This window comes from Penicillium bovifimosum, assembly GCF_028826915.1.
Source record: "Penicillium bovifimosum strain IBT 22155 chromosome Unknown utg000005l_segment0_segment0, whole genome shotgun sequence".
Lineage (NCBI taxonomy): Eukaryota > Fungi > Ascomycota > Eurotiomycetes > Eurotiales > Aspergillaceae > Penicillium > Penicillium bovifimosum.
The window spans coordinates 4753641-4767404 of NW_026622714.1; the positions used below are offsets into that span (position 1 = coordinate 4753641).

Sequence of the window (13764 nt, forward strand, 5' to 3'; positions counted from 1 at the left end):
TTGCAGTAGGTCTGTTTTTGGTGGCAATAGCAGGGTGCCAACATTATCATGTGCCATCCTACCACAACTCATATGTTTCAAATTATGTACACATCCTCATCGGCCTTATCAACACACACTATATCTCACCATCATGTGTAGCCATGTTCAAGGTCGCCGACCTAGCCTCTAGGTTTGGTCCATTGAGTTGTGGGGACGATCTAAATGATCTCGGGACCCTTGAATGGAAAGTTGTCAACTGATTTGGAAGATTTCTACACTAATAGTACATGCGATTTACTCCTGAACAGTACCCCAGGACCTACGCTCCATAGCGTAACCTGTGTACACTTTCACGTTATTCTTCAGATATTATATGAATAACCATAGCAAAAATCCCTCGCCACTTTGTGCTGGCGTTGTTTTATATCAATCGAAGCTATTTCCGCAATCCGAACGCCGTGAAATTTCCGTAAAACGCCTTCTGCCTTAAACGCCATATTTATAGTTCAAAGTAATTCTTTCGCCCAGTCATGCGCATCCCGATTCTTCCGCCTCCTACTCGTCCTCGTAGCTCGGCATGATGACATCCCAGCCTGGATCCTCACCCTCGCCGGGCTTACGGAAGCGGAAGGCGATTGAGTGTCCATTTTCAAGACCAGCTTCCAACAGAGTGATTGACTCATTGGTTGACTTTCCCTTGTTCTTCTTCGGAGCGCCCTCAATGACTAGATCTGGTGTGTCTGTCTGGATGAGCTTCCAGCCTTTCTCGTAGTCGGATTTATCCACCAGCTCGCCGAATTCGATGTCGAAGGAGTCGTCGGGAAGAGGATCGCCATTTATATCGTTGAGCCCTCGCGCCCGGAGAGCCTCCAGCAGCTTTTCTTTGGTTGTCTCGAGTGACACGTGGGGTTGCAGCATCAGAAACACGGTGGTTTTATGCTTCTTGAAGAGGAGGGTCAAGGCCCGCGAGTCGCTTTGTTGTTGTTTGGGTGGCTGCGCAGTTATCAGTTATCAGTGACATCGTAATTGAGCTATTTGATAAGATTTGTGTTCATACCATGGTGAAGGATTTCCTCGGAGCGAGCAGAGCATTGTAGACATTTGTAGTGCTTGGGATGGCGATCGATTTTGGAGAGCGCCGGAAGGCGGAGAAACCGGCGAGACTCCGACTTCCACTCCCCGAATTTACTTGAGCTCCGCCAGCCGTCACGTTGTTTTCACTTACCTGTTAGTCTACGGCCAAACCTTTGCTTGTCACGAATTTACAATTTCCTTTCTCTCATATCACATCCTTCGCCATGGAGGCCGATCAACCCACATCCACCGACTCCTCACGGCAGAATTCGGCCATACTCAAGATTATCCACTGGGACAAGCTCTTCGAATCAGACAGCCCTCCAAGGTTAGGCCTTGAGGTTGGCAAGCGATTACCATATGCTACTATGTCTGCGTTCTCCACTGGACTGGCGATGGGATATTACCATGGCAGCAAAAGAGCAGGGCTTGTGTTTCGGGCCGAAAACGCACATCGTTTCCCTACGACATCAACGGGGTGGTTCCAGTACCATAAAACGAAAAACTATATTGGTGTGGTTGGTGGGGTCAAGGACGGTATGAAGCTGGGAATGAAGCTTGGTGCTGGTGCCCTTGCTTTCTGTTTGTTTGAGGAGACTGTGGATTATGCTCGCCATGACGAGCGAGACTTCTTGTCGACAGTCACTGCTGGGCTGTCATTCTCCGGAATATACAGCTTGCTTGGTGAGGAACTCTGCTTTTGGGAGTATCTTGGGTCTCATATCTAACATCTCACACAGCTCGTCATGATGTCTATACCGCTGCTCGCGCAGCAAAGCTTGGGTTGAAATTGAGCTTGACCTATGGTCTTTTGCAAGACGCCCTTGCGAGTCTGAAAGGAAACCGGCCGACCTACATCGACTTCTTGCTTGGCAACCGCCGGTCTCGGGCTAAGAAGGAAGCCTTGGAAGGATCAATCTGATTATAGGCGTGGATCCGTATAATAGGGCTGCTCAGGTCCTTTTTGCGCCTGGGTCCCCGTGCTCATCGCAGGGTTAAAACCACCAAACCGGGGAGCGAAATCCTCAGGGCTTCCCATTGCTCACTGGTTATCTCTACGCGATTAGGGAATCGACCGCAATCATGCTGTAAGGGGCATACAATCGACACTAGTGACAGGAGTTGAACCTCCAAGCCGATGCTTTCCCAACTGGATCCATGTCTCTTTAAAAAGAGAGGATTGGACGACTCACCAGCAAAGTCACCACTCTTGTTTCTTTCGTGTTATCTGCATTATTTGATACCCACCTGTTCAACTAGCAAATACAAACATTCAGCCCTTGGGGCTACGGGGCATGTGACCACATTGAATACGCCATTGTGGCGGGACTACCTAAGGTTGTGGACCAGAAGCTTATACCTGCCTCTGAGAGGCATGGGAAATATGCAAGTACATAGTAGGGCAATGCCACGCCCACCAAGCGTATCGAATAAGTAAGCAAGATGCAGAGCATTATAATTATGTGAATCTAAGTATTCTCAGCATTTCTTTGTCTCCAGAAGGCATAGAGACGATCGGCCCGGATGCTGCAGGGTTCAAAGGGCGATTGACCGCTCAACACCCCACTAAAAACCTGACACTTCACATGAAGTTCTTAACAATTCAGCGAAATTCCCTCCAAAGTGAAGCAAAAGAAGAAAAAGTGGATGTTCCTCCAGAGTTTCCGCCCAGGTGATCGGTGGAGAAACCGCATTTGACGTCGCTGATTCGGAAACCCCACCTCCAGACCTTAGCTCGAACGCTTCTCGTCTCTGATCTCTCTTTTTCCCTTCAATTTGGATCTTTTACTCTTACTCTGAATATATATCAGCTTGGTTGACTCTGAATTAATGTACCACTCCCCCATTGGGCGCTGAAGATGCCGATGCGAACTTCGACAGCGCTGCTTTCGTCGACGTCATCGCCTTCTTGACTTCTTTATGGGAGAGAAAAGAAACTGAACCGCCCATTCCACCCTCTTCATTCGAATCCTGTGACATATCTTTACAATGCGTCGCCATGGCAGGTCCAGTGGTGGACCAACCAAGGCCATGTCGCCCTTGTCAGACACGGTTTCTCTCATACGTTCATTCGATTCGGCCACGAACCCAAACCGACCTGCGCGCCCCTCGCCCTTGGCATCCTCCAACATCAAAGCCTTGCCGTTGGAATTGATAGACCGATTGCGATCCTTTCCACTGTTCCAGGCGACGCCGGAGTCCTTTCTGAGTGAGGTCGGACAGCACCTGCGCCCACAGCTTCACGCGCCGAACGATTATATTTTGACGGAAGGTGATGAGGCCAAGGCAATATATTGGCTGGTGCGGGGTGCGGTCTCGGTAACGTCTCGGGACGGCGAGAGTATATACGCCGAGCTCAAGCCCGGTGCTTTCTTCGGGGAGATTGGATTGCTCATGGACCGGCCTCGCACTGCAACCATTATCGCCCGGACCCGATGCATGCTGGTCGTGCTAACAAAGGACGATTTTCGGAACATATTGCCCCGGTTTCCTTCGGTCGAACAGGCGATTCGGGAGGAGGCGCAGGAGCGGTTAATGATTTTGGAGAAGAAGAAGAAAGAAACCTCCGCACCTGCATTAGAAGCACCGAGCCCAGCGCGAAGGGGTTCAAAAAGGCTGCGTGAAAGTTTCTCAAAAGATCTGGCTGTTTCAGGCGACGAGCAAGATTTGGGTGCTAATTCCGCGTACAAGAAGAGGAAGTCACCGAGCCCCGGCCGGCGGGATGGCTCCAGCGCGTTGGCAAACGGATTGGTCAACGTACGTCTTCTACTGAAAGAGCTACCACTTTTCTCCGGACTGCCTGCCGATATTCTTCATTATCTCGGCCTCAATGCTCAACCGCGGTCTTTTCCTCCATTTACCGACATCATCAAACAAGACTCCCAGGGCCGTGAGCTTTACTTTATCGTCCGTGGCGAGGTAGAGGTTCTTGCAGAAAAGGCGGAGCCGAACCACGACAACAAACCTAATGGGACTATCAAACGGCCCGGGATTGAGGTCAAAGCTAGATTGAAGCAGGGCCAATATTTTGGCGAGGTTGTCAGCCTAGCTCTAGCGCCCCGGAGAACTGCTACAGTTCGCTCTGTGACATCAGTGGAGTGTTTGATGCTCGGAGGTGACGTTCTTCGCGAATTCTGGGAGAAATGCCCAAGTGGGGTGCGAGACCAAGTTGAACGCACTGCCCAGGAAAGGCTCCAGGCGGCAGCTGATGGGGACGTTGTCATGTCCGACGAGGCAGAAACACAACCATCAATGGGTGATCTCGGGGTCGACGACCGCGTGAAAATTACCTCATCCCGTCGACGGTCTATGCCACTTTTGACTCTGACTGAGACTGAACTGGATGGGCCTCATCAGTCCTCGTCCGTTGAAGATCAGGACCACGCTGTGCTGCGACCTTCTGATCCTGACCCATATCTCAGCATGGGTCTAGATAAGGTTCGGCTTCGAAGTCGACGTGGCTCTGTCGCACCGTTAGCTCCCGAAGAAATGTCTGGGGACCAGCAACGGTCATCTCCTGCCGAATCACGCTCTGCTAGTTCTTCAACCCTTGCCCTTCCCGACACTCTCCGTCTCTCTAAGCCACACCAAACCGAACGGCCTCTTGTCGATGGTACCAACGGTATACTTCCGGATAGTGTACTACTGGGTATCTTCCAGTATCTTGAGCTTCATCACCTTCTCCAGATGAGGGCAGTGTCGTCACACTGGTCAGAGCTCTTGACTAAATCTGCCGACGTGATCCGTGATTTGGATTTGAGTATCTACAACCGCCGGATCACGGATGATGTTCTTGTCAAGATCATCTGTCCCTTTGTAGGCAATCGACCGCGGTCTGTCAATGTCAACAATTGCTTCCACATCACCGATGAGGGCTTCACAGCGTTGGCCACAACTTGTGCTCCGAATGCTACCGTGTGGAAAATGAAGAGCGTGTGGGATGTCACAGCCTCTGCCATTCTCGACATGTCCAGCAAGGCTACTAAAATCGAGGAGGTTGACCTGAGCAATTGTCGCAAGGTTGGAGATACACTCCTTGCGCGGATCATTGGGTGGGTAGTCCCAGCCGATCAGAAGCCGAGCGAGAAACAAACATCCATCAAGCCCACAATCCAGACAGCGGAATCTACAGTGTTCGGCTGTCCAAATTTGAAGATCCTCACCCTCTCATACTGCAAGCATGTCACCGATCGATCTATGCATCACATTGCATCTCACGCCGCTGGTCGGATTGAGGAAATAGACCTGACTCGTTGCACCACCATCACAGACCAAGGCTTCAAATATTGGGGGAATGCTCAGTTCACCAACCTGCGGAAGCTTTGCTTGGCAGATTGCACGTATCTGACAGACAATGCCATCGTACATCTCACCAACGCCGCGAAAAACCTGGAGGAACTTGATCTGGTAAGCCTGGTCTGAAACATAGTAAGCTTCTTGTGCTAATCATTACCAGACATTTTGCTGTGCATTGTCGGATACAGCAACGGAGGTGCTTGCCTTGCAGTGTTCAAACCTGAAATCTCTGAACATGGCATTCTGCGGCTCGGCCATCTCCGACCCTTCCCTTAGGAGCATCGGGCTTCATCTGCTTTCCCTCCAGCATCTATCCGTTCGAGGATGTGTTCGGGTTACTGGAGTGGGTGTCGAGGCTGTAGCGGAAGGCTGTCATCAACTTAAGGTCTTTGACGTCAGCCAATGCAAGAACCTTGCACCCTGGCTTGATGAAGGGGGTGCATCTCGCTACCAGTCAAGATTCGAGTTCAAAACTGTGGCTCGGACTAAGAAAATTCGATGATGAGCAAGCAATCGATGCTTGGAAACCCTACACTGGCTCTCAGACTGGCACTCTTTTCCTCCATATCAACATCTGGAGCAGGTTGAGGAGGGTGTCACTACCAAGTTGTATGATACATCCATTGGCACATAGCCGATTACCTAGCCCGGCCATCATGTGTGTTATTAATTCTTCAGCTCATTGTTTCTGGTTTTCTTTGCCCATTGTCAACTGATTTGGCGTTTGGGTCTACCAGAGCTTCTTTTGTTTCTCCCTTTGCGTTGGGCTGCAAGCTACTTTCTTTGTCTTTGGTTGGGGTGGGGACAGGTTGAGCATGGCCGGAGTTCAAAGACTGAAGGCATATGAGCTTCATGATACTCTTTTTTTCTTTTTGATACTGGTCTGGCGATCTTCCTGATCTAATTTTTATTTTTTCTTATTCTCCTCTTTACGAGATAATGCTGCATATCTACCTCTGGTTGGATTGAAAGTCCTTGCTGTATTTTAAGTGCCCGCTATCTAGACGTGTCGAGTGTATCAAATTGAATGTAAGACTTCTACCCCAAAGAGTCCAGTAGCTCTTCATGCGTTGGTAGAGGCAAAGTTTCCATCTAGGTCCAATGTGGAAGTCTGCAGACAAACCTCAACTATACAACAATGGCATTTGCAGCATTTGCTGTTTGCTATTCTTTGTTGCAGTTTGACACCCTTTGACGGGCCTTGTTTCAGGCAGCTGAGGCTTTGTGAGCAGGTTCATTGAGACAATGGTCAAAGAACTGAGAAGTCCAATATAACAAGCTCCATCTGTACCTCTGCTATTGTCAGTCCATTCCAACTCTCTATTGAGCTCAACCTCTCAATATCCCATTGTAAATAACCAATCAATCAACCAGAAATCCGGAATAGTCTATTCAAACGAACATATCTCCATTTCCTTCTATATAATGCCCTTCTATATAAGACCAGTATCATACTGAGCACTCACTCATCTTTTCTACAACAACCGCTCAACATCCATCTCAAACAGCCAACATGTCTTCTTGGCTACAAGCATATCAAGAGTTTCGGACGGCTGAGCCTCTGCTACACCGTGTCTTGGTATTCCGTGTGTACCAATTCATAGCCATAATCTGCCTTCAGTTGCTATGCATGCTTAATGACCTCGAGTGGTTTAACACCTCTCCAACTGTTATCATGGACGATGAGGAGGAGGTCACGATGTTGACTCTTTGCACAAAGATCTACTCAACGATGGCCGTGTCTCCTATACCGTTGGATTACGATTACTAGCATGCTGGCCATGCTTCGAACGGCGACCAGCGACGCCCAGGAAGGATGTATCAATCACCTTCCATCGACTGCGCTTCATCTGCTATATCACCGGTCCGATATGAAGCCGCTCGATTCGGACAATTCGAGTGTCTCTCGTTCCATCTAAACCGCCGGCCTTCCTCGCAACATTGCCCTCACTGTGGTTCACGAGTCCTTCCAGTATCGGTGCCATTCCCAACCAAAAATCTCGCTATTCGGGCAAATCTTGCCACCACTGTCGATTCAGATGAACATGGCAATCTGTATGTCACAAGATGACATCTGCTGGTCTTGAGGGAAGGAAGAAGGCAGATCCAAGAACACACTAGACGTCCCAGCTGTAGGTAAGTGGCTAATAATGTCGCCTATTCCATGTCCTTTATACTTACCTCGGCTGTATCTCGACAGATCGAAGTGGTGATCGTTTCCCCAAAACGAGTGGATATCAAGCCCGTGGTCTATTGGTCTATCCTTGCACAGTCTAACAAGGTGGCTTGGATCATTTGATATCAGCTTGGGAGTTGTGTTCTAGGTATGCGAATGCTACATGATTCCCAACCTCCGTTATCTCCTTGTACCTGAGAATCTGGATCAAGACTCAAAACCACTTTACCATTATGTGCTTCTTCCTCATAGCGTTCTCTTATGGAGTAGCACATGGACACTCACATGATAACTAGTATCACCATCTGATGCTGGCCACAACTACACGAAAAGTGTGACCTTCAGATCTCTCTCAGTGTCAATACATTTGACTATTTCCGTAGCTGCATCTTCTCTCATGTTGTGTCAGGACTCCCTCTCTTTAGCATTACTACATAAGACATTTAAGCATTCGTGCATTTGCTTCTTTCTCTCCTCTCGTATCTGCACCACTTCTCTCATCTCTTCGACTCTCTTTATATCCATTTCCAGACACTAGATCCGAAAATTTAGGCACCTGCGCCGTCACTTCTTTGCTACAACTTCTCCGCCACAGCTACTTTGCGTGTGCAAACATCCAGTTCCTTACTTCTCATTCTTTCTCCTCTTCTCATTTCATCCCCGCAGCCTCTCCCCCACCAGTGCCAGTTCACCTGGACGCCTTCCTTTACCAGCTGCATGACAAGCTGCTACTGATAGCTCTTGCTTTGCTTGCCACTTCCCTCGAGCTCACAAGGCTCCAGCTCCTCCTTACCAAGGAACTAGCCATAGCTCTTTGTCTCTCTTCTTGCTCATCTGAGACATACTCGATTATCGCCCCCCAACATGGCCGCGGAGGTTGTCAATAACATGCGTAAGGCGCAGTCCCTGCTTCGCGACTGTCATGACTGGGTAAGCAGTCTCTTCCATCACGTTCCAATGATAACCTGATCTAACCATCTGAATCAATAGCTCGTGAAAAACAATCAGAACTCGCTGGCAGTCGAGCTCTGCCACGTCGAGGGAAAACTTGAGCTTCTATGTGGCCACAGATGTTTCGACCACATTACCGGTCCCAGACAGCAGCAGCAGCGTCCACCAGTGGGTACTATATGCCAGACTGATATCTGTCGGATTGCTAACAGCCTATCCTCATTAGTCGCCACCAATCTATTCACAGCGCAGGAACCGCCGCAGAAATCGCCACAGAGGCCGGGGGAATGTTCCAAATACCACAGGCGGCACTCAAAGTGCCATGAGTCACGCCGGTGGACAGCACAATTCTCCCGTCCAGGTTACCGCAGGTAGACTCGGAGGCGTGCAGAGCACCTCGACAAGTGCCGACACCAATCAGAAGCCGCCGCAGACACCAGCAAGAGACACTCGAAGCGACCGAAGCACGCCACAATGCCTCCAACCCAGTTTAAAGGTTCCAACTGCAGCTGTCACGAAGAAGGAACTGCCGCCCACAGGCGTGCTGGTCGACTTCGATGAGGACGTGCTGGTTGTCAAGGCGCCACCTAGCATGGTGGCCGAGATGGAGACTGCCAATGCGGCTCGTCTGGGCAAGCCGCGCATGTCAGAGCGGCCCGCGGCAGCGAGCAGCGTCGGGCGTGCTCGACGGGCGTCGGCCCCTGACGCCCCTGTCTGCTGCTTCCGCCGCCGCTCGGTAATTGGGGGAAGTGTTGCATCGTCATCTTCTTCGTCCCCCTCCTCGTCCACGTCCACGTCCCCGGCGCAGAATGCGATGCTACTCGCAGATACATCGTCCGGGTCCTGTGGGTACATTGGCAAGTGACTTCCTCGCACTTCTTAGTGCGACGCTTTATCCGAGATTGGTTTCTTTGCTTGTCCGAGCAATAAAATCAACGGAAAGAGCATGCTTTGTTGTTCGGCCGGGTTTGGTGTCTCTTCCTATCACTCGGTAGTGACGAGACACGGAGTTTACTATCATTTACAGCTGGGCATATTCCAAGGTCTGAAGGTCATGGCTCTCGGTATTATTCTCAATGGAAGACAAGCATTCAAAATATCATCGTCGTATTTTCAAATGTTCATCATAGACTGATTAGGTAAGGAGTCTCCTTTCCAGAAGAGGGAAGCCCCTTAACCCTTCACCCACGAGCCATGAAGTCCAGACCGAGAACAACGTGCCTTGCATATTCGAAATCAGACTACTTCATGGATTAATCTGCCCTTCCATCACACAATGCCGTCACAAGCTGATGGCAAAACAAGTGAACTGCAGCCAATGATCAAATCCCCCTTGCATTCCTCAGTGACATATTCCCCAGCATCGAAAACACTCAAAACAGTCGATCGGACGATGTATGGCAGATCGGAGACTTCCCACATTCCTTCTAGAAGATACCAACCGAAAGCGAAAATGCATACGTGAAGACTGGAGATCGGGAGTTGAAGTTCAACTGTTGACTAACAGTCTTGCCCCTTATTTTCACCGCACTCGGTTATAACCGAGAGCGAGAGAGCCCCGAAAAATAGAAAACCACAATTCGATCTGCGTACCTGCCCAGTGCTTGGTGTCTACGGAGTATGCCTGTGTCAATCAATTTCCTATGTCCCTGCTCACTGGTCGATAACCCCAGCAGTCCAGGGTGTGGAGGCTTGAAGTGCCCTTCTTGATAGGCCGGGGAACAAGTAGTGAAGGTTCGAACTTGGTGCCGAGCATGCCGAGAAGTGTAGCGAGGTGTTTGGGAGGTATATATGACTTGGCTAAAGAGGCTGTGTCTTTTATTTTTTGGGAGTTTTTGGTACTTCTTGGTACTTATCGAAATTGTGAGGCTTTCTCTTTGTTTAGTGGACTCGTTTAGTTGGCTCATTTGCTTTTGGGCTTGACGCTTGCCTAGAGAAGGAACTCGCTTGGCAGGGATCGGTTGACGGTTCCTTGGAAGACCCGGAGAATAGCCATCGGACATCCGGTGGAAAGTACCCTGAGGTTCGAGGTGGAGTATGATGTTGATGTCGAAGACAGCCTTGCATATATCAATGTTCAACCAAAGGGACATAGACTTTGGATCTTCTCAGACATGTTGTGTCGATCAATGTCCATCATTGTCTAGTTATGTACTCGGTGCCCCCTCAGTTGTCTCCGCAGATCGTGGGAAGTGGGAAACTGTCAGGTACCGTGTATCTATTAATACACGCTAGTGTATTGAATTAACCCAATTTCCCAAACACCTGGGGGATGTCTCACTTTTTAACGGTCACGCATGGACTTGGACCAACTTCACTTGGATGATTGATTGGTTCCAGTGAGCTAATTGTCCACATGCTAGATGTTTAGCCAAATTAAACTTACAAGAATGCTGACTGGCTTGGTCTTTTTTTTTTTTTAATCTTTGGTCATACTTATCTCGAACTCTGTTTTGCCCGTGATAAATGCAGATCGGATCCCCCTCGAGATAGCAAAATGACCAGGTCCGTACCAATATGTAATAAATACGGTGCACAGACGGACAACTCCGAAACCAGGTTAGTAGGCCCCACATAAAAAAGCAACTGCAACCAATCACACTTCTTCCTTGTCTTTAGAACTGACCCTTTTAACCCCAGCCCTGCACCTTGCCTTTAACGGAGCACCACCTGATTGGGTTAGCTCATCCTGTTTCCTTGGGGCCTGCCTTGGATTTCCATGTTTTTTACAATTCGAATGTAAAAAAAACATATTAATATCTAATTCGCCCCCCCTTCCGTTTTCGTTTCTTTTAACGATCAGACTCGAACTGTTTTCGTTCCATCGCATCTCTCTGCAGTGATAGACTCATAATCTTCACTTGCTGCCTTTCGTTGATTTCCTAATTCCAATCTTTTGTTGTCTCTTGTGTTTACATCGTATACACCCCCACACTTCCACTCATTCTGTCTCCCCCCTGTGGCTTGGATTGAAATTCTTCGAGTATATCCTGTTATTCCCCCCAGTACATTCACACTATATAATAATGGTTCGCCTTTCCACTCCTCTCGTCCTGGCCTCGCTGTCAGCGGCTGTCTTCGCTGCCCAATCTTGCAGTTCCAGCAAGCAGTGCACCGACGAGAAATACCCCTGCTGCTCCCGTGAGTGAGATCGGTTACCCGCGCATCGCGCATTCCTGCTAATGCTTCATAGAATATGGTGAGTGCGGTACTGGCGCTTACTGCCTCGGAGGTTGCGACCCTCTCGCTTCTTTCTCTCTCGACTCTTGCGCCCCTATGCCCATGTGCCGGAGCAAGACCTACAACTGGGACAACCTCGACAACTCCATCACCCAGGACAAGTACCTCGGTAACTCTAGCTCCGCCGATTGGACCTACAGCGGAAAGGTCAAGACCGAGGATGGCAACCTGATCATGACCATGCCCGCTAAGAGCGTCGGTGTTCTTTTCGCCAACAACCACTACATCTGGTACGGCAAGGTTTCCGGCAAGATCAAGAGCTCCCGCGGCAAGGGTGTCGTCACTGCTTTCATTCTTTTGTCCGATGTTAAGGACGAGATCGACTACGAGTTTGTCGGTGCCGACTTGACCGCCGTTCAGACTAACTACTACTGGCAGGGTGTGCTCGACTGTAAGTTTACCCAGATGCATCACATGCGCGCCGGAATATAACTAACCTCCGATCAGGGCGCAACGGTGGTAACATCTCCGTCGAAGGCGAGGATACCTACAGCGACTGGCACACTTACGAGATCGACTGGACCCCCGAGAAGGTTGATTGGATTGTCGACGGCGCCGTCCAGCGCACTCTCAAGAAGGCCGATACCTACAACGCTACCTCCAAGCAGTACCAGTTCCCCCAGACTCCTTCCCGTCTGCAGATGTCGCTCTGGCCCGCCGGCCAGCCCAGCAACGCCCAGGGCACAATCGACTGGGCCGGTGGTGTCATTGACTGGAACAGCGAGGACATCCAGAAGTACGGCTACGACTTCGCTACCGTCGGCGAGGTCAGCGTGCAGTGCTACGACCCCCCTCCGGCCACAAGAAGTCTGGCGACAACTCGTACATCTACACCAACTCCAAGGCCATGGAGAGTGATATCGAGATCTCCAACAAGACCACCGTTTTGGGCTCCCTCGGCGCCACTGGTCTTGACATGGATCTCGGTGCCGACAAGGGCGACTCTACCAGCACCGGCGGTTCGTCCACTGGCACCGCCTTCAGCGGCATCCCTACCGGCAAGGGTGGTTCCGGTGTCATCCCCGGCAACAACGGCAGCGGCCACTCCTCCGACGACTCCAGCTCCGGCTCTGACTCTGGCACTTCCACCACCAACCCCGGCGAGACATCCACCACTGGCTTTTCCCAGCCATCCCCCAGCGAGGGCGGTGCAGCCGGTAAGAACGAGCGTGTCCTCCGTGGCTCGCTCTTCGGTGTTCTGGTGGCTATTGTGGTCCTTGTGACGCTGTAAATGTTTCTGGACATATATATACTTCTTGTTTACTTCTTCTTTTACTTGCCATGCATCTTTGCACAGCATCGAGTACATTCTTATTCTGTTGACAGATGCCAACGTCGCTTCGTTTCTGTCTCTCCCACAGGACCTTGAACAAATCACCTAATGAATTATCTTGATTATTGTATGCTCTCTTTTTTGCTTCCTTAACTGGTGTTGTTCAACGGTCATCTGCATATGCATCTGCACTTTGCTATCTCTGTTTGATCCGGCGTTACCTGTTTGGTTCTTTTCATGCGCGACCTTTGCCCTTATCTGTGGAACTTAGCGTCAGCTCCTGTCATGATCTATTGTTACATAGTTAAGTGTCTAATTTTATAAGATGTCTTACAACATCTACGGAGTACATGTAGACTCATGAACGGTAAGATGCACATGCTGTATTAGCCCTTAGGTAGCTTGGCACAGTAACAAGCAATCCAAAAAATAGCAACCAAACCCCACCCCTGGAGGTACCTAAAGATAAGAATGAAACCCACACGAATGAGAACCCATATGAAAGAAAAGAGAAAGGTTCCTCCATGTCCTTATTGTCCGTTGGAATAAGGATGAAACCCCAGATGATCACCCACAGATCTCCCGGATGAAAAAGCTCTAACTCGACCTAGACCCGTCCGGGCCGTCCCTCCCACCACCGCTTCGAAAACTCCTCCATGAAACTTCCACACTTCCCGGTCCTCCTCAACAGTAATCTTGTACGCAAGTCGATTAATGCAGCATTTACGACATGGCTGTTGCTCTTTATACCCAGTGAGTACCTATCTCTGCC

The 13764-nt window shown here is 49.8% G+C and overlaps 6 protein-coding genes across 6 annotated transcripts; 5 read left to right on the forward strand and 1 right to left on the reverse strand.

Annotated features, from left to right (window-relative positions):
- Positions 1–537: 537 nt before the first annotated feature.
- Positions 538–1042, reverse strand: N7515_007029 (uncharacterized protein; the record flags this gene model as incomplete). The annotated part of the gene is made up of 2 exons (XM_056667773.1): positions 538–975; positions 1040–1042. 2 exons carry the CDS (start codon positions 1040–1042, stop codon positions 538–540), a joined length of 441 nt encoding a protein of 146 aa, XP_056521369.1.
- A 238-nt stretch (positions 1043–1280) lies between these two features.
- N7515_007030 (uncharacterized protein) lies at positions 1281–1978 on the forward strand (the record flags this gene model as incomplete). The annotated part of the gene is made up of 2 exons (XM_056667774.1): positions 1281–1740; positions 1797–1978. 2 exons carry the CDS (start codon positions 1281–1283, stop codon positions 1976–1978), a joined length of 642 nt encoding a protein of 213 aa, XP_056521370.1.
- A 1067-nt stretch (positions 1979–3045) lies between these two features.
- N7515_007031 (uncharacterized protein) lies at positions 3046–5854 on the forward strand (the record flags this gene model as incomplete). Its single annotated transcript, XM_056667775.1, has 2 exons — positions 3046–5463; positions 5513–5854. 2 exons carry the CDS (start codon positions 3046–3048, stop codon positions 5852–5854), a joined length of 2760 nt encoding a protein of 919 aa, XP_056521371.1.
- A 1011-nt stretch (positions 5855–6865) lies between these two features.
- Positions 6866–7123, forward strand: N7515_007032 (uncharacterized protein; the record flags this gene model as incomplete). Its single annotated transcript, XM_056667776.1, has 1 exon — positions 6866–7123. The coding sequence occupies one exon, from the start codon at positions 6866–6868 to the stop codon at positions 7121–7123; it is 258 nt and encodes an 85-aa protein (XP_056521372.1).
- A 1269-nt stretch (positions 7124–8392) lies between these two features.
- On the forward strand, positions 8393–9344 carry N7515_007033 (uncharacterized protein; the record flags this gene model as incomplete). The annotated part of the gene is made up of 3 exons (XM_056667777.1): positions 8393–8458; positions 8519–8647; positions 8727–9344. The coding sequence occupies 3 exons, from the start codon at positions 8393–8395 to the stop codon at positions 9342–9344; spliced, it is 813 nt and encodes a 270-aa protein (XP_056521373.1).
- Positions 9345–11505: 2161 nt separating this feature from the next.
- Positions 11506–12950, forward strand: utr2 (putative cell wall glucanase (Utr2); the record flags this gene model as incomplete). The annotated part of the gene is made up of 4 exons (XM_056667778.1): positions 11506–11620; positions 11673–12110; positions 12167–12486; positions 12525–12950. 4 exons carry the CDS (start codon positions 11506–11508, stop codon positions 12948–12950), a joined length of 1299 nt encoding a protein of 432 aa, XP_056521374.1.
- Positions 12951–13764: the final 814 nt, after the last annotated feature.